A 27,243-nucleotide genomic window follows, 5' to 3' on the forward strand; every position below is an offset into this window, starting at 1 on the left:
CTCCCATTTACATATGTGGATTTTGGGAGAGAGAGTCAGACAGGGATGTTGAAATGACAGAACGCAGAGGCAGTGTCAAAACGCTGCATGAATTGAGCTTTCAGTTCTGCGGTGTTGAGCAGCTGACAGTGAAGCGCGACGAGAGCGCACACACGGAACAGGACCGGAGCTGGCAGCGCGTGCTGGCATGTCAGGGTGGTTCTTGAAAAGCAGATTCGCCGTTGCTGAGAGAGGAGGACCATTCGGATGGAAAGAAACTGAGCTCCAAAAACCAACCTGTCGAGCGACGTCCCACGTCCCAGACGAAACAATGAGGTTCGGGATTGATTTTTGGATTGTTTGCAGAGCAAGACAGTGACGTAAATCCAATGACTTTGGTAAGAACCACGTTTCAAACGAGGAATAAAACATTCCGACGGAAAGATGTGTTTTACATTCCACAAGTTTAGATGAACGTTTAGGTGACTTCAAAGACACTAACTGCAGAATTTGAAGTGACTGGACTGGTATATCGTCGGCCTCCGAACACAAACGCTATCATTGGTCTAGAGTAGCAGAATAGTCTTATTGAGAACAATGTGAACCCACTTCTGTTATCCCGGAACATGTGCAGCGCGCCACACGCTGTGTCCATTATGACAAACAGCAACTTTGTTGCAATGTGCAATGTAGCAAACAATGATGCTTTTCTTTTTTCGAGAGAGTGATATAATAATTCGAATGTTTTGGTTTTGATGCAGCGTAAACGAAGGGGGTGAAAATGTTTCTCTTCAGTGTCCTGGCAAGTTTATTCGCGTTTACTTCACCAACATGTGGCTATCAGATGTCATGGGAAAATTGGAATGGCAATTTGCAAAACCGAGTGAATGAACTTGACAGTCGAACTACTCAACCTCACATCATTTTCATCCTGGTGGATGACCAAGGCTTCCGGGACGTGGGCTACCATGGGTCCGAGATCAAAACCCCAACTCTGGACAGGCTGGCAGCGCAGGGAGTGAAACTGGAGAATTACTACGTGCAGCCTCTCTGCAGCCCCTCCAGGAGTCAATTAATGACCGGCAGGTACGTTTATCCTACTGTCTAGTGGCCATTCAGATGTGGTCAATGCACAATGCAAGTGTTATAAATGTGTTGAAAGTGTTATAAATGTGTTAAAGTCAAGAGGTGAGTAACTTTCTGATTAGACCAGCACACGCGTGAGTCGGAGTGGCCATCACATGCATGTTGATTTTGTCCATCCTCACCAACACCATGACAGGTTAAAATACCAAAACCAACTGTGAACCAACTACATTCATTTGATGGCAGGTCGAAACACACTTGAAACATTCATGGACATTTAGCTAGTTAGCTGTTGCTAACTAGTTTGTCCTAGGAGATGAACATTGGGTTATTTTACTTGACATGCATATGGGCCTCTTTTTAGCTGGTTCTTTGTCTAATTTTTACCAGGAGCCATAAAAAATAGTGTGTTTCTCTACTTCGATGAATAATCAACATATAAAAAGGGAAACCTCGTTCGTTTTTAGATGGTGGTCTTTAATCTTCCCGAGTGGCACAGAGGTCTAAGGCTAGAGTGCTAGAGGCGTCACTACAGACCCTGGTTCGATTACAGGCTGTATCACCACCAGCCGTGATTGCGAGTCCCATAGGGCGGCGCACAATTGGCCCAGCGTCGTCCGGGTTAGGGTTTGGCCAGCGTAGGCTGTCATTGTAAATAAGAATTTGTTCTTAACTGACTTGCTGAGTTAAAAAAAATTAAAAAAAATAATGAAACGATTGAATAACGTGTATGTGTGGGTAAAATGATTGAATAACGTGTATGTGTGGGTAAAATGCTTGAATAACGTGTATGTGTGGGTAAAATGATTGAATAACATGTATGTGTGGGTAAAATGATTGAATAACGTGTATGTGTGGGTAAAATGATTGAATAACGTGTATGTGTGGGTAAAATGATTGAATAACGTGTATGTGTGGGTAAAATGATTGAATAACGTGTATGTGTGGGTAAAATGATTGAATAACGTGCATGTGTGGGTAAAATGATTGAATAACGTGTATGTGTGGGTAAAATGATTGAATAACGTGTATGTGTGGGTAAAATGATTGAATAACATGCATGTGTGGGTAAAATGATTGAATAACGTGTATGTGTGGGTAAAATGATTGAATAACGTGTATGTGTGGGTAACATGATTGAATAACGTGTATGTGTGGGTAACATGATTGAATAACGTGTATGTGTGGGTAAAATGATTGAATAACGTGTATGTGTGGGTAAAATGATTGAATAACATGTATGTGTGGGTAAAATGATTGAATAACGTGTATGTGTGGGTAAAATGATTGAATAACGTGTATGTGTGGGTAAAATGATTGAATAACATGCATGTGTGGGTAAAATGATTGAATAACGTGTATGTGTGGGTAAAATGATTGAATAACGTGTATGTGTGGGTAAAATGATTGAATAACGTGTATGTGTGGGTAAAATGATTGAATAACGTGTATGTGTGGGTAAAATGATTGAATAACGTGTATGTGTGGGTAAAATGATTGAATAACATGCATGTGTGGGTAAAATGATTGAATAACGTGTATGTGTGGGTAAAATGATTGAATAACGTGTATGTGTGGGTAAAATGATTGAATAACATGCATGTGTGGGTAAAATGATTGAATAACGTGTATGTGTGGGTAAAATGATTGAATAACGTGTATGTGTGGGTAAAATGATTGAATAACGTGTATGTGTGGGTAAAATGATTGAATAACGTGTATGTGTGGGTAAAATGATTGAATAACGTGTATGTGTGGGTAAAATGATTGAATAACGTGTATGTGTGGGTAAAATGATTGAATAACATGCATGTGTGGGTAAAATGATTGAATAACGTGTATGTGTGGGTCAAATGATTGAATAACATGCATGTGTGGGTAAAATGATTGAATAACGTGTATGTGTGGGTAAAATGATTGAATAACGTGTATGTGTGGGTAAAATGATTGAATAACGTGTATGTGTGGGTAACATGATTGAATAACGTGTATGTGTGGGTAAAATGATTGAATAACGTGTATGTGTGGGTAAAATGATTGAATAACGTGTATGTGTGGGTAACATGGATGGTGAGGTTTGCATTTAATCCATCGTCATCCCAGAGCGTGTCTGGTTATTGTGTCCTCTCATTCAAACCTATTAACTCATTTCCACAAATTCTGCCTTAATACAGGCGAGGTGGTCAACATGTAGTAGGTGTAATTATTGTACACTTGATTACGAGAGTTAAAATCCCTTGGAGCATTATAACTGTTTTGCACTGGAGTTTAATAGAAGGACCCTGTGAAAGGCAATGTGACTATAAAGTCTATGCAGACCGACTGCAGAGTCACTGTGTTTTCAAGACACTGAAATGCAAAAGCACACCGTATAAAAATGCTGGAAGCGCAACAAGATTGCAGCAAATGAAATTACAAAACACATAATTGGATGCCGGAGAACAAGGGAGCACGTCAGCACAGTAACAACTTAACTGTTTGCAAGTGGAGCCACTCTTGTCTTCCTCTATAGCAACCAGCTTGTGTTTTGGGTCCACGGACGGCAACGCCACAGATATATTAAAGAGCAGGGGTGAATACATAAGGGTAGCCTGATTGTGGTTTCACTTTGTACTGTAGTTTATATGCCCACTTTATTTATCCTACGATGTTTCACATTTCACATCAGCATATCTTTCTCTCTCTCTCTCTCTCTCACACACACACACACACACACACACACACACACACACACACACACACACACACACACACACACACAGGACTGTCCCTATAGAGATGCCTGCCTACGCCAGCATCTGTTTCGCTCCTTAGGAAACGGGAAGGTTGCTAGGCACCTCTTCTGGCTAGCGTCCGGGAAAATAAGGAGAAAAGTGTCCCCCTTTTGTCCACTCCACTCACCCCTCTTGTACAGTAAAAAGGGCTGATACTGTGGTAGTAGCATCCATATGGAAATGTAGGTGTATATTCTATTATGTTGCCAGGTTACTTCTGGGAGGATGATTGCAAGAGAGTGGTGGTGGGGGGTTGTATCTGTGATTCAAAACAGAAGGGGCTCCTCCAAAGAGGAGATTAGGGGCCCTTTAGAAGTGGTGTGTGTGTGTGTGTGTGTGTGTGTGTGTGTGTGTGTGTGTGTGTGTGTGTGTGTGTGTGTGTGTGTGTGTGTGTGTGTGTGTGTGTGGGTGTGTGTGTCACTAATGTGCGGACAGCTATGGTACTGCAGTGTGCTATGTGCTGTAGGGACCAGACTGTGTTGATTTACCCTCCATGCCTTGCGGTGGGACTTCAGCAGATTGTCTGGCCAGTGATCCGTTTTATAGGGAGGTTCAAATGTCAAGATGTTCATGCTTTTCCCCGTTTGCGGGCTACAATATTAGTAACTTGAATATAGTGCTGGTTGTTGTGATCTTTAAACTTTTGTTCGACACTTAACGTCTGTATTGGACTGTACTCTACTGTACTCTACTGTACTCTACTGTTCTGTATTGGGCTGTATTGGACTGTACTCTACTGTACTGTATTGGACTGTACTCTACTGTACTGTATTGGACTGTACTCTACTGTACTGTATTGGACTGTACTCTACTGTTCTGTATTGGACTGTACTCTACTGTACTGTATTGGACTGTACTCTACTGTTCTGTATTGGACTGTACTCTACTGTACTGTATTGGACTGTACTCTACTGTTCTGTATTGGACTGTACTCTACTGTTCTGTATTGGACTGTACTCTACTGTACTGTATTGGACTGTACTCTACTGTTCTGTATTGGACTGTACTCTACTGTACTGTATTGGACTGTACTCTACTGTACTGTATTGGACTGTACTCTACTGTACTGTATTGGACTGTACTCTACTGTTCTGTATTGGACTGTACTCTACTGTTCTGTATTGGACTGTACTCTACTGTTCTGTATTGGACTGTACTCTACTGTACTGTATTGGACTGTACTCTACTGGACTGTATTGGACTGTACTCTACTGTACTGTATTGGACTGTACTCTACTGTTCTGTATTGGACTGTACTCTACTGTTCTGTATTGGACTGTACTCTACTGTACTGTATTGGACTGTACTCTACTGTACTGTATTGGACTGTACTCTACTGTACTGTATTGGACTGTACTCTACTGTACTGTATTGGACTGTACTCTACTGTTCTGTATTGGACTCTACTCTACTGTACTCTACTGTACTGTATTGGACTGTACTCTACTGTACTGTATTGGACTGTATTCCGATAGTTGCAGTAATTCCGTTACAGATTGTTTTGCTCCCCCATTATAAACCACCCTTATACACCAGAGAGCCATAGATTTGAAATGTGTTTTTCTCAACTGTCACCATATGTACAGGTTGTCTTGCTTCATAAATATTCATCTCTAGCTAGGGGACTGAATATGACTGACAGGTCAAAATAAACATCCAGATATCCTGGCGCACGTTGACATGTATGGTAAGGAAGTTCAAGTAGAGCTAATATCAGCCATTTCTTCATTCTGATTCCCCATGTCACTGCCTCTGACTGGCCATTACAGGGAAGAGGTTAGTGCTTTATACTGGTGAGAAAGAGAGAGATTACTGTGTTTACATCGTAGGAGCTGGTGGTGAGGCCTTTCAGTGGAAAGAGCAGCTGATGAAACATCCTTGCATGAAGCCCGATGAAGCAGATTTCTGGACTGTGAAGCACTCTCTATTGAATATGCTTTTAGTTCAGGAGTAGGTCTGCACAATCATCCCAGAATCTCTCTCAGCCCTCTTGTTCAACCCCGACGCTCCCCCTCCCCTTACGACCATGCCCACACACTATCGTTGCGGTCACTGATCCTAAAAAGAGAAGCTATCGTTGTGATGAGGACAGTGTTCTATGGGTAGCAGGGGGTTTTCCAGAATCAACTGGTTCTGTAGAGTTAGAGAGGGTCAGGATTGGATGTTTTCTGTCCCACTCAACCTGGACACCAGAAAGAAGCCCAGCTTGATCCTTCACACACACACAGGTGCCCACTGTCTCCTGCCCTCTGGACCTTCTTTATCAGACATCAGTGACCTGCTGGCAGCATGCAAGACTGACCCTGCTCCTTTAAAAAACACATTTCAGTCTTCACCTCCGTCTACCTCATCAGGGTATCTAGACTGAGATAACGTTATGGAGAAGAGTAGGAGACAGACAAGTGAACCATCATTGTGCTGCTGAGGTAATGCACTTAAAACGTCCCCCATGACAGGAGCTGCAGAACAGATTGGTACAGTTCCTGACCTCTCAGCAGCAACTCTGAAAGCGAGCGAAACGACCTATTAAACGATTGGAGGCTGTAGTGGAGCGCTTTCCTCCAAGTTCAGCGACTAATTTGACTCTTCAAACCCTGTGAACTCAGATATTCACTGGTCTCCCGGAGAGTCCAACGAGTGATGCCAAGGAAAAGGCAGAGGTTGCATTGGCCTGGAAGTGGGTCTGGTGTTCTTTTAAAGTTGAAGAATGTGGACTATGTCTGCGGAATGCGTCAGACATGGCAAGACAATGGATGGTGCTGAAGATCAGTTTCTCTGAAATACCTTCTCAGCGAAACAAGGCGGCTGGGACAAAGGAACTTTGTAAACACTTCTGTCGGTGTCAAAGATTGAGTATTTAACAGCTTGAGAGACAACAACAAACATGTCCAGACAGAGCAGACGTGTGACCTCTATCGCAGGTTTTTAGAGCCCCAATGTGGAATTAGGCGTTCAGGAAAAAAAACTAATTTTCTTTGTCAAAACTTTGGAAACTTCGCACAGATGTAGGATTTTAACTTGATCACCCTGTTGCTGTTGAACTTCCAGAGTGGCGCAGCGGTCTAAGGCACGGCATCTCAGTGTAAGAGGCGTCACTGCAGTCCCTGGTTCGAATCCAGGCTGTATCACATCCGGCCGTGATTGGGAGTCCCATAGGGCGGCGCACAATTGACCCAGCATCGTCTGGGGTAGGCCGTCATTATAAAAAAAGAAATGTTAAACTTGTAAGGTGAGGTTTAAAAAGGCTTCTGAAGTTTGTAATTTCCACTTTGAAATTTCAGACTTTATTTTTACCTTACGAAAAAAGTTCAATCCCAACAAAAAATGTAATTAATTATAATCCACATAATAATTCACATTTCCTGTTGCTGCAGGATTATGTTCCTGCTGTAGCAAACTGGTTCAAATTAAGATCCTACATCTGTATAACTCCAAATGGACATCCTCAGACACACTCCTTTAATATCGATTTATACGTGGCCAGCCTAATAAAAACGATTGTTAAGGGAGCCAGAATACCTTTCCTCCTCCTCCTCATCTCCTGAAACATATACTCTCTCTCCTTCTCTCTATCTCCCTCCCCCCTCTCTCTTTCACTCCCTCCCTCCCTGCTTCCCACGGGGGACGACTCAGCGGTCACTCTTGACAACCTGCCAAGCAGGAGGAATCGACGTAAAGCTAAATTAAATGTTGCTATCAAAGGCCCACATCTCTGATGAACCGCTGTCAGTCAACAAACAAATAATTAGGACTGCACCCCAGGTGCCTTCTGGGTCGCGTGGAGAAGATTGCCAATGTGGATAGCAACCAACTTTTAAGGGCAGCTTTGTAAGACCAAACACTGTGTTCTCTTACAGTGTCTTGGCGCTGTAAGTTGTAACTATCAAACACAGAGCTACTTTTATCCCTTTTACCTCTCACCCCAGTCAAGTCTCATCTTCCACTTCTCCAGACCCTATGCTGACTCTGTCCACAGTCTCCCTGCTTCTCTCACTCATTCACCCACCTCCTGTCCCTGACTCTGTCCACAGTCTCCCTGCTTCTCTCACTCACCCACCTCCTGTCCCTGACTCTGTCCACAGTCTCCCTGCTTCTCTCACTCACCCACCTCCTGTCCCTGACTCTGTCCACAGTCTCCCTGCTTCTCTCACTCATTCACCCACCTCCTGTCACTGACTCTGTCCACAGTCTCCCTGCTTCTCTCACTCATTCACCTCCTGTCCCTGACTCTGTCCACAGTCTCCCTGCTTCTCTCACTCACACCCACCTCCTGTCCCTGACTCTGTCCACAGTCTCCCTGCTTCTCTCACTCACCCACCTCCTGTCCCTGACTCTGTCCACAGTCTCCCTGCTTCTCTCACTCATTCCCACCTCCTGTCCCTGACTCTGTCCACAGTCTCCCTGCTTCTCTCACTCATTCACCCACCTCCTGTCCCTGACTCTGTCCACAGTCTCCCTGCTTCTCTCACTCATTCACCCACCTCCTGTCCCTGACTCTGTCCACAGTCTCCCTGCTTCTCTCACTCACCCACCTCCTGTCCCTGACTCTGTCCACAGTCTCCCTGCTTCTCTCACTCACCCACCTCCTGTCCCTGACTCTGTCCACAGTCTCCCTGCTTCTCTCACTCACCCACCTCCTGTCCCTGACTCTGTCCACAGTCTCCCTGCTTCTCTCACTCACCCACCTCCTGTCCCTGACTCTGTCCACAGTCTCCCTGCTTCTCTCACTCACACCCACCTCCTGTCCCTGACTCTGTCCACAGTCTCCCTGCTTCTCTCACTCACCCACCTCCTGTCCCTGACTCTGTCCACAGTCTCCCTGCTTCTCTCACTCACCCACCTCCTGTCCCTGACTCTGTCCACAGTCTCCCTGCTTCTCTCCCTCACCCACCTCCTGTCCCTGACTCTGTCCACAGTCTCCCTGCTTCTCTCCCTCACCCACCTCCTGTCCCTGACTCTGTCCACAGTCTCCCTGCTTCTCTCACTCACCCCACCTCCTGTCCCTGACTCTGTCCACAGTCTCCCTGCTTCTCTCACTCATTCACCCACCTCCTGTCCCTGACTCTGTCCACAGTCTCCCTGCTTCTCTCACTCACCCACCTCCTGTCACTGACTCTGTCCACAGTCTCCCTGCTTCTCTCACTCATTCACCTCCTGTCCCTGACTCTGTCCACAGTCTCCCTGCTTCTCTCACTCATTCACCTCCTGTCCCTGACTCTGTCCACAGTCTCCCTGCTTCTCTCCCTCATTCACCCACCTCCTGTCACTGACTCTGTCCACAGTCTCCCTGCTTCTCTCACTCACCCACCTCCTGTCGCTTCACTGAGCATTCAGTTTTTTTTCTCTCCTTCACCCCATATACTCACTCCATCCCTGCACACTGGGTTGTAGAGCTAATACACACTGGGTTGTAGAGCTAATACACACTGGGTTGTAGAGCTAATACACACTGGGTTGTAGAGCTAATACACACTGGGCTGTAGAGCTAATACACACTGGGCTGTAGAGCTAATACACACTGGGTTGTAGAGCTAATACACACTGGGCTGTAGAGCTAATACACACTGGGCTGTAGAGCTAATACACACTGGGTTGTAGAGCTAATACACACTGGGTTGTAGAGCTAATACACACTGGGTTGTAGAGCTAATACACACTGGGTTGCAGAGCTAATACACACTGGGTTGTAGAGCTAATACACACTGGGTTGTAGAGCTAATACACACTGGGTTGTAGAGCTAATACACACTGGGTTGTAGAGCTAATACACACTGGGCGGTATAGCTAATACACACTGGGTTGCAGAGCTAATACACACTGGGTTGTAGAGCTAATACACACTGGGTTGTAGAGCTAATACACACTGGGCTGTAGAGCTAATACACACTGGGTTGTAGAGCTAATACACACTGGGTTGTAGAGCTAATACACACTGGGTTACAGAGCTAATACACACTGGGTTGTAGAGCTAATACACACTGGGTTGCAGAGCTAATACACACTGGGTTGTAGAGCTAATACACACTGGGTTGTAGAGCTAATACACACTGGGTTGTAGAGCTAATACACACTGGGTTGTAGAGCTAATACACACTGGGTTGTAGAGCTAATACACACTGGGTTGTAGAGCTAATACACACTGGGTTGTAGAGCTAATACACACTGGATTACAGAGCTAATACACACTGGGTTACAGAGCTAATACACACTGGGTTGTAGAGCTAATACACACTGGGTTGTAGAGCTAATACACACTGGGTTGTAGAGCTAATACACACTGGGTTGTAGAGCTAATACACACTGGGTTGTAGAGCTAACACACACTGGGTTGTAGAGCTAACACACACTGGGCTGTAGAGCTAACACACACTGGGTTGTAGAGCTAATACACACTGGGTTGTAGAGCTAATACACACTGGGTTGTAGAGCTAATACACACTGGGTTGTAGAGCTAATACACACTGGGTTGTAGAGGTAATACACGCTGGGTTGTAGAGCTAATACACAGTGGGTTGTAGAGCTAATACACACTGGGTTACAGAGCTAATACACACTGGGTTGTAGAGCTAATACACACTGGGTTGTAGAGCTAATACACACTGGGTTGCAGAGCTAATACACACTGGGCTGTAGAGCTAATACACACTGGGTTACAGAGCTAATACACACTGGGTTGTAGAGCTAATACACACTGGGTTACAGAGCTAATACACACTGGGTTGTAGAGCTAATACACACTGGGTTGTAGAGCTAATACACACTGAGTTGTAGAGCTAATACACACTGGGTTGTAGAGCTAATACACACTGGGTTGTAGAGCTAATACACACTGGGTTACAGAGCTAATACACACTGGGTTGTAGGGCTAATACACACTGGGTTGTAGAGCTAATACACACTGGGTTGTAGAGCTAATACACACTGGGTTGTAGAGCTAATACACACTGGGCTGTAGAGCTAATACACACTGAGTTGTAGAGCTAACACACACTGGGTTGTAGAGCTAATACACACTGGGCTGTAGAGCTAATACACACTGGGTTGTAGAGCTAATACACACTGGGTTGTAGAGCTAATACACACTGGGTTGTAGAGCTAATACACACTGGGTTGTAGAGCTAATACACACTGGGCTGTAGAGCTAATACACACTGGGTTGTAGAGCTAATACACACTGGGCTGTAGAGCTAATACACACTGGGCTGTAGAGCTAATACACACTGAGTTGTAGAGGTAATACACACTGGGTTGTAGAGCTAATACACACTGGGTTGTAGAGCTAATACACACTGGGCTGTAGAGCTAATACACACTGGGCTGTAGAGCTAATACACACTGGGTTGTAGAGCTAATACACACTGGGTTGTAGAGCTAATACACACTGGGTTGTAGAGCTAATACACACTGGGCTGTAGAGCTAATACACACTGGGCTGTAGAGCTAATACACACTGGGCTGTAGAGCTAATACACACTGGGTTGGTTGATGAAGTGAACCTGTGGATAAGTGAAGCAAGGCCAACGTGTGAATAAGGGAATGAAGAATGTGTTAGGTAGGGTCTGGAAGAGAACGTATGATAGCGTTTAAGAGGAGTGTCAAGGCGGTAGCAGCAGAGTTAGATTGAAGGGGTGGTGTCAGTCAGAGAGATAGTGGAAGGCTGAGTGAATAGAAGTGAGGAGGGGGAGGGAGGGAGGAAGGGAATAAGCCAGAGAGATAGTGGAAGGCTGAGTGAATAGAAGTGAGGAGGGGGAGGGAGGAAGGGAATAAGCCAGAGAGATAGTGGAAGGCTGAGTGAATAGAAGTGAGGAGGGGGAGGGAGGAAGGGAATAAGCCAGAGAGATAGTGGAAGGCTGAGTGAATAGAAGTGAGGAGGGGGAGGGAGGGAGGAAGGGAATGAGCCAGAGAGATAGTGGAAGGCTGAGTGAATAGAAGTGAGGAGGGGGAGGGAGGAAGGGAATGAGCCAGAGAGATAGTGGAAGGCTGAGTGAATAGAAGTGAGGAGGGGGAGGGAGGAAGGGAATGAGCCAGAGAGATAGTGGAAGGCTGAGTGAATAGAAGTGAGGAGGGGGAGGGAGGAAGGGAGGAAGCCAGAGAGATAGTGGAAGGCTGAGTGAATAGAAGTGAGGAGGGGGAGGGAGGAAGGGAATAAGCCAGAGAGATAGTAGAAGGCTGAGTGAATAGAAGTGAGGAGGGGGAGGGAGGAAGGGAATAAGCCAGAGAGATAAGGCTGAGTGAATAGAAGTGAGGAGGGGGAGGGAGGAAGGGAATAAGCCAGAGAGATAGTGGAAGGCTGAGTGAATAGATGTGAGGAGGGGGAGGGAGGAAGGTGTCGTGTCTTTGGCTATGCCGGATTAAGTGATATGACATGCTAACCTATAAAATTCTTTCTCTAATTAATATTACCTGATTAAGCTAATCATGTAAATGTAATTAACTAGAAAGTCGGGGCACCACGGAAGAACGTTTATAGAGCCGTTATCTTCCGAATAAACTCTTAAAATACTTAGTAATACTTTACATCGATAGCAGTCAATATTAACCCTTATCTTATTTTCAGTCTCATAATGAAAGTTGTAAATTCTTGGCTATCTTCACGAACCCTGGCTAACAAGTTGAATCAGCAATACCAAATTGGGTTTAATTATTTATTTACTAAATACCTAAACTAATCTCACAGAATTACATATACACAGAATACAAATGATGTCATACAGAAAACGTCCTGGTGGACGGAACCTGTATGATGGCTGGTTACACAAAGGAAAGGGGGTTGGGCTTGAATGAAAGAGCGGGAAGACTTAGGAACGAAGAAACAGCAGCTATGCTATCGTAAATACATTATGTTATGCATTCTAAATTACCGCCCATTTGGAAAAGGAAAATGCAATAAATATTTACTCTGAGCTGCGCTTCGGTAGATTGGTCGTAGATGCTGGCCGGGTTGGCCAACAGATCTTCCTGTCCTCGGAAGAATGTCTCTGGTGGTAAATTGGATACGTGGTGGTATCTTCGTCCGTCTGTTAGACTGGATCCGTCGTCCGTCCTTTCCTAGCCCACGTCTACAGCGGCCGCTGCTAACTCAATCGCTAGGAAGTATCACTTCTGTAGTGAATAAGCTCAAAGTTCATACCATTCGCCATCAAAGCTCACGCCGAGGTTGGCTTAGTTCTGTACTTGACCTGTGTGTCCTTCTAACGTAGAGGCTGCAGACCTCACGTACTGGAACAACGGTTATCTTTTCATCAAAGGCTTATATAGTGGAGAGGGGGAAGGATGTGTTTCATCGTTTATAACCCCTGTCTCTTCACAGGGGTGGGCCACTGATCAAGCAGGGCACTTTCCTTATGAAAACCCAATTCTCTCATTTGGAAGCTAAAATTACATTTAATCTCCTAACAAACAATTTCAATATCAAACATTTCAATTGCATAACAATTCCATGTGACTCTGATAATTAGAGGGTGTATACTTTCCCAGGTACAGTTTATGTCATCCTGTCATCAGTCATAATGTCTCAGATGACAACCGAACTGACATCCATACACATTACGTTCCAAAGCATATTTCCAACTGGTTTTATTAACAAAATATGGTTCCTTTCCCCATTTGTTTGATGTTCCCAGACTCTCTATATTTAACAGGACAGCAGTCCTTCAGGACAGCAGTCCTTCAGTAGGGTCAGAGAGGGGAAGGGAGAAAGGTATTTATGGGGGGGGGGGGTCATAAACCTTACCCACAGGCCAACGTCATGACAAAGGGAATGAGCCAGAGAGATAGTGGAAGGCTGAGTGAATAGAAGTGAGGAGGAGGAGGGAGGAAGGGAATGAGCCAGAGAGATAGTGGAAGGCTGAGTGAATAGAAGTGAGGAGGGGGGAGGAAGGGAGTAAGCCAGAGAGCCACACTGCTCCAAGGCTGAATTTTATAAGCTTTAGAAAGCAGAGGAGAGGCTGCTTATTTGAACCATATGTAGGGAGGACGTGGAACAGTTACATGGTTGGCCCATGCAGCCGGGCCCGGGCCCAGGGATAGTGATGGTTTGGAAGCAGGTACAGGCCTAGAACTCGGAGGCTGGGTGGCCTAGTAGTTGTTTCCCCTTGTGCCTTGTGGGACTCTGTGTTTGCAAGCTGCGTTTGGTGATTTGTGTTTAATGGCGTGTGCGTTTTGTTGGCCTAGTGGTCCAGTGGTTGTGTAAAGAAACCAAAGAGACAGCTAGTGTGATTACAGGGAAGGGAAGCAAAACTAGGAAACAATTGCTAAAGGTTTTTACTGCCTGGCATGACTCCTCGTTGGGCATCGAAAGTGGAGCTGGCTGGCCTTCAGCCCTCAACCTTTGACGCCTAGAGAATGTTCATGCCATGAAATATGTTACAAGGTGTTTGTAAATGGGCTGTATTCAACATGGTGTGGGGCTGGGCTAGTGGGACACATCTTCAATATGCTCATGACTCCAGTTATCTTTTTAAGGGCCTAGAAAGTACAACTGTCCTTCAACCACTCAAGACCCGTACAAAGTCCAGGCCAATGCACCATTCCCTTGAAATCCCCAAATCCTATAGGTATAGATAGATATAGACCAGAATACTTTGGAATTCCACCTTGTGCCAGTCCACATCAAGATCTTCTGTTCTGATGACTGATCTATGTAGGAATCAGAGATTCCATGCATGACATGACATTCTCATTACACGTCAGTAACCTTTTGGTATGTGAGCACCAGCAACGCACAAGACTCCGGAGGGTTAGGAGCATATGATGATCTCACGAGCTTTCTTGCTCACACAAGCTCCCTCCCTCCCTTTCGCATGAACACAGACACACACAGCTCTAGGATGCATCTGCACTTGTAGTTGTGTCCCATTGTGATTTTGTGGGGCTTGATCATCTGGAAGTTAAGATACCCTCAGGGAGATATTGTTCTTTCCTCTCAATCCTAGATTTCAAACCTTGGCTTTAACACAAAGCTGGACAAATAAAAACAAATTAAGTGACGGCATGGAATGGAATATTGATTATATGCGCCGATAGAATCTAAACAAAGTGCTCCATGTCTGGCAGAGAGGGAAGATAATGTAGCAGAAAACCTCCAGAAACAATGTTTTATGGACATTTATCGACAAAGGAAGAGAATAAATATGGACATGTAATTGCTTGTGAAAAGAGCTATACGGAGATAATGGCCTATAGGTGCAAACTAAAGCATTTTATGAAAGCTTGCTCTGCACATTCTATCTAGCGTTGTAAAGTCTGTTGAGATAAAGTCCACATATGTCGATTAATATATTATAGCTGTAGTCGAAGCCTACAAGCTCAGCTCCAAGTTCCACTACGGACCTCCAAAGAGCTCACTTCATTGAGTCTCTCTAGTCTCTACCCTAAGACAGATGTTGGTTCCCCCTCCTCTCTCTCTTTCCCATCCATCTATTAGTTCTTTGTAGACATATTGGATCCAGCTAATGATATTCAGTCAGCACAACAATGCTTCCTTTATTCCCCAGTGGGTGTATTTGTTGTGGAGTGGTGGGCAACAGTCCCCTGCTCAGACTACTAACTGGTGAGAAGCCATCATGCCAGGCCCACATGAAATCAACAAACAATCTGGTTCCCAGATCATCCCAGGCCCACATGAAACCAACAAACACTCTGGTTCCCAGATCATCCCAGGTCCACATGAAACCAACAAACACTCTGGTTCCCAGATCATCCCAGGTCCACATGAAACCAACAAACAATCTGGTTCCCAGATCATCCCAGGCCCACATGAAACCAACAAAAACTCTGGCTCCCAGATCATCCCAGGTCCACATGAAACCAACAAACACTCTGGTTCCCAGATCATCCCAGGTCCACATGAAACCAACAAACACTCTGGTTCCCAGATCATCCCAGGTCCACATGAAACCAACAAACACTCTGGTTCCCAGATCATCCCAGGTCCACATGAAACCAACAAACACTCTGGTTCCCAGATCATCCCAGGTCCACATGAAACCAACAAACACTCTGGTTCCCAGATCATCCCAGGTCCACATGAAACCAACAAACACTCTGGTTCCCAGATCATCCCAGGCCCACATGAAACCAACAAACACTCTGGTTCCCAGATCATCCCAGGTCCACATGAAACCAACAAACACTCTGGTTCCCAGATCATCCCAGGTCCACATGAAAACAACAAACACTCTGGTTCCCAGATCATCCCAGGCCCACATGAAACCAACAAACACTCTGGTTCCAAGATCATCCCAGGTCCACATGAAACCAACAAACACTCTGGTTCCCAGATCATCCCAGGTCCACATGAAACCAACAAACACTCTGGTTCCCAGATCATCCCAGGCCCACATGAAACCAACAAACACTCTGGTTCCCAGATCATCCCAGGTCCACATGAAACCAACAAACACTCTGGTTCCCAGATCATCCCAGGTCCACATGAAACCAACAAACACTCTGGCTCCCAGATCATCCCAGGTCCACATGAAACCAACAAACACTCTGGTTCCCAGATCATCCCAGGTCCACATGAAACCAACAAACAATCTGGTTCCCAGATCATCCCAGGTCCACATGAAACCAACAAACACTCTGGTTCCCAGATCATCCCAGGCCCACATGAAACCAACAAACAATCTGGTTCCCAGATCATCCCAGGTCCACATGAAACCAACAAACACTCTGGTTCCCAGATCATCCCAGGTCCACATGAAACCAACAAACACTCTGGTTCCCAGATCATCCCAGGTCCACATGAAACCAACAAACACTCTGGTTCCCAGATCATCCCAGGTCCACATGAAACCAACAAACACTCTGGTTCCAAGATCATCCCAGGCCCACATGAAACCAACAAACAATCTGGTTCCCAGATCATCCCAGGTCCACATGAAACCAACACTCCCTGGTTTGCATTCTGCTCTGGTGCCAGAATGGGTTCCTCTCTGGTGCCAGTATGGATTCCTCTCTGGTGCCCCAATGGATGGTGAACATTAAATGATCGTTTCCATTTCTATCCTCACGGTCTTTAAAGATGAATTCTGATATATCAATATCTTAAATGTTATATTTAAAAATGAATATATCATTTTAAGGTCTCCATTTGTTATTTGCCAGTATTGAGAATCTCAGGACCCATTCAGATGTACTTAACACCGATGCTTCCTCAGTGTCTTTTACAACATACAGCTCCTTTCCTTTAGAAAGACACTAGGCGCTCTGTTTGTGGCTGGCGTTAAGCCAGCGTAATTGTCAAAAGCACACTCGTTAGTGTTTTTGACCTGGTAAAGCCGTCATTTTTCTATTTTCAAACCCTAGAGCCAGGATTGGTAATTTACCTGTTTTATATGAGCTCGCTTGTGCTGAGGTGGGGAGGCAATATCTGAGGTGTGTCCTTAAAAACGTGTGCCGAAGTGACAATTTCAGTATGCTCTGATGGGGATATTTAAGACCAAGCGAAAGCTGGTTTTAGCAGTAACGGGTTGGTTAAGGCATGGGTTTTGACAGCAGAAGCGCTGCCTATCCAGCCGTGACGCACAGTACCCATATGCACATGGAACAAGACATATGTGCTTTTTTTGTTCCCAATTTGTTCCCAACCCCAAGTTCAGCCTTTCCCCAACCACTTAAAAAAATGTGTGCCTTCATGTGAGAAGTTATCATGAATATTCATTTTGGGGGTGGGTAAACATAATTGTACCAGATCCCAACACTTTCTCACTAAAGCATACTTACCAGAAGTCCAGTGGTACGCTCTGATAATAAAATGATGTGCATCACGAGCAAATATGGCTCTGTACAGTTCTCACAGTGATAAGGCTCTGTACAGTTAGCTCACAGTCATAAGGCTCTGTACAGTTAGCTCACAGTCATAAGGCTCTGTACAGTTCTCACAGTGATAAGGCTCTGTACAGTTCTCACAGTGATAAGGCTCTGTACAGTTAGCTCACAGTGATAAGGCTCTGTACAGTTAGCTCACAGTGATAAGGCTCTGTACAGTTAGCTCACAGTGATAAGGCTCTGTACAGTTCTCACAGTGATAAGGCTCTGTACAGTTAGCTCACAGTCATAAGGCTCTGTACTGTTAGCTCACAGTGATAAGGCTCTGTACTGTTAGCTCACAGTGATAAGGCTCTGTACTGTTAGCTCACAGTGATAAGGCTCTGTACAGTTCTCACAGTGATAAGGCTCTGTACAGTTAGCTCACAGTGATAAGGCTCTGTACAGTTCTCACAGTGATAAGGCTCTGTACAGTTAGCTCACAGTCATAAGGCTCTGTACTGTTAGCTCACAGTGATAAGGCTCTGTACAGTTAGCTCACAGTGATAAGGCTCTGTACAGTTAGCTCACAGTCATAAGGCTCTGTACAGTTAGCTCACAGTGATAAGGCTCTGTACAGTTAGCTCACAGTCATAAGGCTCTGTACAGTTAGCTCACAGTGATAAGGCTCTGTACAGTTAGCTCACAGTCATAAGGCTCTGTACAGTTAGCTCACAGTCATAAGGCTCTGTACAGTTCTCACAGTGATAAGGCTCTGTACAGTTAGCTCACAGTCATAAGGCTCTGTACAGTTAGCTCACAGTGATAAGGCTCTGTACAGTTAGCTCACAGTCATAAGGCTCTGTACAGTTAGCTCACAGTGATAAGGCTCTGTACAGTTAGCTCACAGTCATAAGGCTCTGTACAGTTAGCTCACAGTGATAAGGCTCTGTACAGTTAGCTCACAGTCATAAGGCTCTGTACAGTTAGCGCACAGTGATAAGGCTCTGTACAGTTAGCTCACAGTCATAAGGCTCTGTACAGTTAGCGCACAGTGATAAGGCTCTGTACAGTTAGCTCACAGTCATAAGGCTCTGTACAGTTCTCACAGTGATAAGGCTCTGTACAGTTAGCTCACAGTCATAAGGCTCTGTACAGTTAGCTCACAGTGATAAGGCTCTGTACAGTTAGCTCACAGTCATAAGGCTCTGTACAGTTAGCTCACAGTGATAAGGCTCTGTACAGTTAGCTCACAGTCATAAGGCTCTGTACAGTTAGCTCACAGTGATAAGGCTCTGTACAGTTAGCTCACAGTGATATGCGGAAATGTGCCTTTTGAATTTTGTATAACGTCAGTAGTCTAGTCAAGGAAGCATCATGCAAATATCTTGTACCACCCAGCACATCTAGCAGGGAATGTATTTCATACCGACCACTCCCTTGAGATGATGTGCCTCTACATCGAGATGGGTGCAATTGCAGTCTGCAATTTGGGACGTTCCTGCGTTATTCTTGACACTTCTCCCAGTCATATTTAAGGTTAGAACTACCTTTCTAAGTGTTCTGATACTTCTAGCTTGGAGTTATATTTTTATGATAACATAGCTACAGTATTTGACTTTTTAATGTGTATAGTATTGCTTACTAGGTGTGTCCAATCAATTTTGTAACCACTCCCTCTTCAAATTAGGGCTGATTGGAAAAGCTGTTCAAAAGAGGACATTGTATTATTTCTTTGTACTCCCTGACGAAGGCCATGCAGCCGAAACGCGTTGGATTTTTAAAACCTTGTTTCTATTGAACATGCCATACTAATAAAGGCATTTTAATCAATTATATGAAGAGTACCTTGGTCCTCCTTTCTTTTTGATGACCAATTTACCCCTTTTACCAAAGAGCACCTTCTGTCTACCAAAATGTACTATTGTGTACCTTAGTAGCGCTTCCCTTCCTCCTCTTTCTACTAGCAGTCGCCAAGTAGTCCAGACTATCGATAAAGGGTTTCTCGTGAGACCACAATCACTAAAGCTTTATTAAAAGACAAAACTGTGAGTGGACATCCCCTTTTTATCTACGTAGGCTGTTACATTATTTTAGACAGCTCCTGTTGTTATTGTGGATGTACGTACAGTACAAACCCTTCCATCTAGGTTAAATGCCCATCATGGAATGAGATAAATGTTTCTAAAGAATGTCACCGGGTTAAGTTATTTTCCTTTAACAATTTGTATTGTATTTGTTTTTGATTAAAAAGCAAGGCCCTTTACCCTGCTATAAGGAAGTCTTTCTGATCCTGCGTTAGCCAAGGAGCCGATACATAAAAGGTTTATGCTTGTGAGGCTTTTTCCGACATGCTTTTGCATTGTTCCTAATTCACATAGGCCTACCTGCAGTGAACACTCCGTTCCGCTTGTATATATCGATCCCCATTTCCAAACGGCGCCTCCTGTTCGGTTACCAAACACATTCTCCTCCAAACCAAAGTTTCTGTTCTATAACACCATATCAACAGCAGGCCTAGGCTATATCTGGCTTGTCTCACAAGCCATGTCTCACACATGTCTCACACATGTCTCTCCCAATTTACAGGAGCCTAGTATTTTTAATTTGAGGAGAGTGCGATGCCTAAGTCCTATACTCGTTGAAGCCAATTACAACAATGTTGACTGTCAACAGTCCAAACATACTGAGCCAACACTGGATGTTTTTGTTTTATGTTACTGTAACCTATGCTATTTAATAAACTGTAGTATCCATCCACAATGAACTAGGCCAAGAATATTCCGTGCCCCCAGACGAATTGGAGATGATGACAACTCAAAGACCGCCAGTAACCGACAAAACTTGAGACAAACGAATGCCGTATGAAACAATGGAACGCCTTAATTGACCAGTGAGTGGCCAAGCCCTCATCACACCTACAACTTGTTTATTTATCAAAACCCAGCTCTTTTCACACTACCGGCAGCTATTGCGCTCATAATAATGGCTATGAAAATTGTGAAAATATTTCGGACACACCCCAGGACCAAAAGTGCTACCACCAGGGTTTATATTTCTCATTGCATTAGGTTTGTTAAAATAGAGCCCTTGGGGTTTAAATGACAGATGTTGGGTGTACTATGTTGGGTATACTATGTTGGGTATACTATGTTGGGTATAATGTCCCTATCTCTGCTTGTTGAATGTACTGTAATTACACTACAGTCTTATGGAGATGGGAACAAACAGCAACACTCCTACCAAGTGTGTTGTTAATGGTCGATATTCGCTACCATAGTGGCCGTGCAGCGTTCATTGAGAGACACATCTGCCACACAGCGGTTTAGGAGGAGAAGGAGAGGTGGAGGAGGAAGTGGAGGAGAGGTGGAGAAGAGGAGGAGGAGGAGAGGTGGAGGAGAGGAGGAGGAGAGGTGGAGGAGGAGGTGAAGGAGAGGAGGAGGAGAAGTAGATGTGGAGGAGAGGAGAAGGAGAGGTGGAGGAGGAAGTGGAGGAGAGGTGGAGAAGAGGAGGAGGAGGAGAGGTGGAGGAGAGGAGGAGGAGAGGAGGAGGAGGTGAAGGAGAGGAGGAGGAGAAGTAGATGTGGAGGAGAGGAGAAGGAGAGGTGGAGGAGGAAGTGGAGGAGAGGTGGAGAAGAGGAGGAGGAGGAGAGGTGGAGGAGAGGAGGAGGAGAGGAGGAGGAGAGGTGGAGGAGGAGTGAGGAGAGGTGTATGAGGAGGAAGTGGAGGAGAGGTGGAGAAGAGGAGGAGGAGGAGAGGTGGAGGAGAAGAGGAGAGGTGGAGGAGAAGGAAAGGTGGAGGAGGAGAGGAGAAGGAGAGGTGGTGGTGGTGGAGGAGGAGGAGAGGTGGAAGAGAGGAGGAGAGGTGGAGGAGAAGGAAAGGTGGAGGAGGAGAAGGAGAGGTGGTGGTGGTGGAGGAGGAGGGGTGGAAGAGAGGAGGAGGAGAGGTGGAGGAGAAGGAGAGGTGGAGGAGGAGGTGAAGGAGAGGTGGAGGAGAAGGTGAAGGAGAGGTGGAGGAGAAGGAGAGGTGGAGGAGAAGGAGAGGTGGAGGAGGAGGTGAAGGAGAGGTGGAGGAGAAGGAGAGGTGGAGGAGAAGGAGAGGTGGAGGAGAAGGTGAAGGAGAGGTGGAGGAAAAGATGAAGGAGAGGTGGAGGAGAAGGAGAGGTGGAGGAGAAGGAGAGGTGGAGGAGGAGGTGAAGGAGAGGTGGAGGAGAAGGAGAGGTGGAGGAGAAGGTGAAGGAGAGGTGGAGGAGAAGGAGAGGTGGAGGAAAAGATGAAGGAGAGGTGGAGGAGAAGGAGAGGTGGAGGAGGAGGTGAAGGAGAGGTGGAGGAGAAGGAGAGATGGAGGAGAAGGAGAAGTGGAGGAGGAGAAGGAGAGGTGGAGGAGGAAGTGGAGGAGGAGGTTGAGGTGGAGGAGAGATGAAGGAAAGGTGAAGGAGAGGTGGAGGAGAAGGAGAAGTGGAGGAGGAGAAGAAGAGGTGGAGGAAGAGGTGGAGGAGAGGTGGAGGTAGAGGAGAGATGAAGGAGAGGTGGAGAAGGAGAAGTGGAGGAGGAGAAGGAGAAGTAGAGGAGGAGAAGGAGAGGTGGAGGAGAAGGAGAGATGGAGGAGGAGGAGGAGAAGGAGAGGTGGAGGAGGAGGTGCTCCACATATTCAGTTCACTGAGACAGACAGTCCTCCCACCTGACTGACTCCTGAGGCATAGTATACTGTAATGTATGGAGTTACACCTTCTGGAACAGCGGGGACTCTGAAGCAACACAAACACACATGCATACACACACATAATAACATACACACTATACACACGTACACATGGATTTAGTGTTGTAGATATGTGGTAGTGGAGAAGGGGCCTGAGGGCACAGACTTAGTGTGTTGTGAAATCTGTTATGAATGTATTGTAATGTTTTAAAAATTGTATAAGTGCCTTAATTTGACCAGATCCCTGGAAGAGTAGTTGCTGCCTTGGCAGGAACTAATGGGGATCCATAATAAACCCCAGGAAGAGTAGCTGCTGCCTCGGCAGGAACTAATGGGGATCCATAATAAACCCCAGGAAGAGTAGCTGCTGCCTTGGCAGGAACTAATGGGGATCCATAATAAACCCCAGGAAGAGTAGCTGCTGCCTTGGCAGGAACTAATGGGGATCCATAATAAACCCCAGGAAGAGTAGCTGCTGCCTTGGCAGGAACTAATGGGGATCCATAATAAACCCCAGGAAGAGTAGCTGCTGCCTTGGCAGGAACTAATGGGGATCCATAATAAACCCCAGGAAGAGTAGCTGCTGCCTTGGCAGGAATTAATGGGGATCCTTAATAAATAGAAATACAAACAGAGACTACACCATTACCCTCACCACCACTTTTTTCTGATGTCCATTAGCTAATCCCTGTTCTGTCATTTAGCATGCAAACACACACGCAGGCATACGCACACACCCACACACACATACAGCTCGCACACATACGCAAACCACACACACCTAATGTCATTTTGCAAACCCTGGTCAGCATCTGTCTGACAGTTTAATGCTGTGTGAAAATGTTAAGTGAATGACCTAGGGGAACAACCAATTAAGTCTAAAACTGCTAAGAACATTCCAATGTTTCATCAACTAAACTAAATGTTTTCCAGGGAATTAATAGCCAGTTTCCCTAAAACACATACAGTAATGCTATCTGCTATTAAAGTTCAAGTTAAGTCAAGGGCAAGATTTTACTGCAGTGAGTACACTACAGTATTTGCATTTCCAAGATAAAGTTTTCTAAAATGACATGCAAAGACTTGAATAGAACTGTGTCCAAGTGTGAATAAAGCGAGTGTTTGGTGCTGTGGATACGTTTGAAATCATTTAAGATACAGCTAAGAAAGCCCTGGTTCGCAGACCACCACATGCCTTCCCTCCAAATGAAGCCTCCTTTTTCAAAGTGCACACTGACCGCTTATGTTATTTACCATTTCCCTGGTGAGTGATTGCCCTTTTGCCACTGGCCACAGCAGAGAAAGAGGGATGAGTGTAGAAGGGGAGGAGGGGAAGGCAAGGAGGAAGGGAGAGAAAAAAGGGATTGAGGTAGTCTGGCTTTCTCTGTCTGATAGCAGGAGAGTCAGACAATGATGAAGTCAGTTCGGGGGTAATTGTAGCTGATATGTCATTTCACCACTACAATGACTTCATCCTCTGGCATATTGCTCTTGGACATCTCCTGTCTAACTCGCTCAGCTGTCAGTCTAAACCTGTTGGCTTTGGATTAAGTCCATTGCAATTAGAATTAGATTGAATAATGCATACTGTGTGTTATACCTAGCTGATTCTGTGCCGTCTCATTGCATTTCAAATGTCTGTGAAAGGATTCATTGTCAAGTGAAAGAAACAACCTAATCTGTCGTTTTAGAAACTTAAACTGGGTGAATTGTCAATGTATTACCAGAACCTTGGCAGACTGTTTGGTTTATTTGATTGGGAATCATACCGTATCATATTCAAATTGTAGAAAAATGATCTTTCTAGTATAGCCTATAACTATCTGGAACTATTTCTGTGCACATCATAATACCATAGAACTCTACAATTCAAGCATAGAATTCCAAGGATTCGAGGTTGAGGAAGCCAAGCTAACGGGTGTATGTCAGATAGTGAGGAAGGAGAAATCCCAACACCATGGTAGAATCATGGCAGGCACATACCTGTCGTACCACAACACTGCATCCAACTATATTATATTTAACTGTAAATGTTAGCAAACGCTTTATTTGATGTATGACTGGTTTTGGATACTCTGACTGGCCAGATGAGGATGGTCTCTCCCTCGGCGCTCTGGTTCTTCACAATGTTTATCCAAACTAGCTATGTTTCCTAGACACTGTCACCTTGGCCTTCTCTTTGGAGGTGTACTTTGTAGCATAGGTCATAGATAAGATTTGCTTGGTCGATTGGTTGATTGACTAACAGCCTTTCTTTTCTCTGTGTCACATGCAGGTACCAGATCCACACAGGCCTCCAGCACTCGGTCATCAGGCCCACCCAGGCCAACTGCCTGCCCCTGGAGAATGTCACACTACCCCAAAAGCTCCGGCAGGCAGGCTACGCCACGCATATGGTGGGAAAGTGGCACCTGGGCTTCTACAAGCGTGGCTGCATGCCCACTCAGCGCGGCTTCGACACATTCTTTGGGTCCCTATTGGGTAGTGGTGACTACTACAGCCACTATAAATGTGACGGTCCCGGCATGTGTGGCTATGACCTGCACGAAGGGGAGGAGGCGGCCTGGGAACAGGATAGGGGCCGATACTCAACCTTGATGTTCACCCAAAAAGCTGTGGACATCCTGGCACACCACAACCCCCAGAAACCCTTATTCCTCTACTTGGCCTTTCAGGCAGTCCATTCTCCGCTACAGGTGCCCGCTCGCTACCTGGAGCGCTACAAGTCCATCCCTAACTTACATCGTCGCAAGTACGCCGCCATGGTGTCCTGCCTGGATGAGGCCGTCCACAACCTCACGCTGGCACTGAAGCGCTACGGTTTCTACCACAATACGGTGATAGTGTACTCGTCAGACAACGGGGGCCAGCCCATGGCTGGGGGCAACAACTGGCCCCTCAGGGGGAGCAAGGCCACCTACTGGGAGGGGGGCATCCGGGCTGTAGGCTTCGTTCACAGTCCCCTGCTACTGAACAAGGGGACCCGATGCCGGGCGTTGATCCACATCACAGACTGGTTCCCCACCCTGGTGACCCTAGGGGAGGGGACCCTGGACGAAGATCTCAACCTGGATGGCTACGACGTGTGGGAAGCCATCAGCGAGGGCCGCCAGTCCCCCCGCCACGACATTCTGCACAACATCGACCCCATCTACACCAAGGCAAAGAACGGCTCATGGAAGGCCGGCTATGGCCTCTGGAACACGGCCATCCGAGCCGCTCTCCGGGTGGGCCACTGGAAGCTTCTCACGGGGGTGCCTGGCTACAGCGACTGGGTCCCTCCGCAGACCTTCTCCAATCTGCTTCTGACCAACCGCTGGCATAACGAATATGTCCGCTGGGACCAGGGGAAGTCCGTCTGGCTGTTCAACATCATAGCCGATCCCTACGAGAGAGTGGACCTGTCTCTACGCTACCCACACATAGTGAAGAAGATGCTAATGCGGCTAGCACAGTATAATAGGACGGCCATCCCGGTGCGCTACCCGGCTAAAGACTCCCGCTCCAATCCTAACTTCAACGGAGGGGTGTGGGGACCCTGGTACAAAGAGGATGAAGATGATAGAGAGACTAACCTCCTTACCAACAACCTGGCCAAGAAGAGGCGGAAGAAGAAAGCGAAGAAGAGGAAGCTGAAGGACTGAAAGAAAGGTGGAGGACTAGTCTTTTTATTTATTGCTGTGACTTTTTGTTGTGAAAGACTTTTAGATGGTCAGATCTCAGGGATTGACACACGATGGGTCTTTAAAGATTGTCCTGCTCAATGATTTGAAGACTTTAATGGACTGGTGCTTTGGATATTACATGAACTCAATGGACAAATGGACCTATATTTGCCTCAGAGAGTAGGCTTTAAGGAAACAACCCACTTTAATCACTACTGTCAGACCCAGCACCTATGACCTCAAGACTATGGGTTAGGGCCTTTAAATAATGTTTATTTTTCTAGTTTTTGATTGCATGCTTGAACTTCTATGACCTTCCGATTTTTATTAGATTTCTGACATTTAGGCAAAGAGAAAATAAATATAGAATGAATCTTTGTCGACAGCACCATATATTTGGGCTAAAGAAAAATAAAAAAGATTAATAGTTATATTATATTAGCTGTTGATTGCAGTGTTGCAAGAAAATGAAAACAAAATGTAGGATTTATATTGGATAGTCAACTTAGATTTACTCTCTTTCATGAGTACAGTCCGTCTGAACTTAAAACAATCTATGTTCTCCCCATTAGTTCTGTCTAGTCTGGCACCAGGTAAACCTGAATGTAAAACAAATTGGCTAACAAAATAAAATAAATTGATGCAGATCTCTGTTTTTCTCATTCTCTCATTCCACCTCTGTCTTTCTCACCATCTTTCTTTCTCTGTAATTCCACGTCTCTCTCTCCCTCTCTCTCGCTCTCTCTCGCTCAACGTCTCAAGTAGAGGTCGGCCGATTATGATTTTTCACCGCCCGATGCCGATTATTGGAGGACCAAAAGGATGCCGATTAATCGGCCGATTTTTTTATTTATTATTATTTTTATATATATATATTTATTTATTTGTAATAATGACAATTACAACAATACTGAATGAACACTTATTTTAACTTAATATAATACATCAATAAAATCAATTTAGCCTCAAATAAATAATGAAACATGTTCAATTTGGTTTAAATAATGCAAAAAAAAGTGTTGGAGAAGAAAGTAAAAGTGCAATATGTGCCATGTAAGAAAGCTAACGTTTAAGTGCCTTGCTCAGAACATGGGAACATATGAAAGCTGGTGGTTCCTTTTAACATGAGTCCTCAATATTCCCAGGTAAGAAGTTTTAGGTTGTAGTTATTATAGGAATTATAGGACTATTTCTCTCTATACGATTTGTATTTCATATACCTTTGACTATTGGATGTTCTTATAGGCACTTTAGTATTGCCAGTGTAACAGTATAGCTTCCGTCCCT

General features: G+C 45.3%; 1 protein-coding gene across 1 annotated transcript; it reads left to right on the forward strand.

Annotated features, from left to right (window-relative positions):
* On the forward strand, positions 1-26,603 carry LOC106608575 (arylsulfatase J-like). Its single transcript, XM_014206564.2, has 2 exons — positions 1-1,065; positions 24,567-26,603. The coding sequence occupies exons 1-2, from the start codon at positions 761-763 to the stop codon at positions 25,933-25,935; spliced, it is 1,674 nt and encodes a 557-aa protein (XP_014062039.1). The 5' UTR covers positions 1-760; the 3' UTR covers positions 25,936-26,603.
* Positions 26,604-27,243: the final 640 nt, after the last annotated feature.

The sequence above is a fragment of the Salmo salar genome, chromosome ssa07, assembly GCF_905237065.1.
Source record: "Salmo salar chromosome ssa07, Ssal_v3.1, whole genome shotgun sequence".
Taxonomy (NCBI): Eukaryota; Metazoa; Chordata; class Actinopteri; order Salmoniformes; family Salmonidae; genus Salmo; species Salmo salar.

Coding starts and splice junctions, on each gene's coding strand:
- LOC106608575 (XM_014206564.2), top strand. CDS start 761: ATGTTTCTCTTCAGTGTCCTGGCAAGTTTATTCGCGTTTACTTCACCA. Junction 1,066..24,566: donor AGTCAATTAATGACCGGCAG/GTACGTTTATCC, acceptor TGTCACATGCAG/GTACCAGATCCACACAGGCC.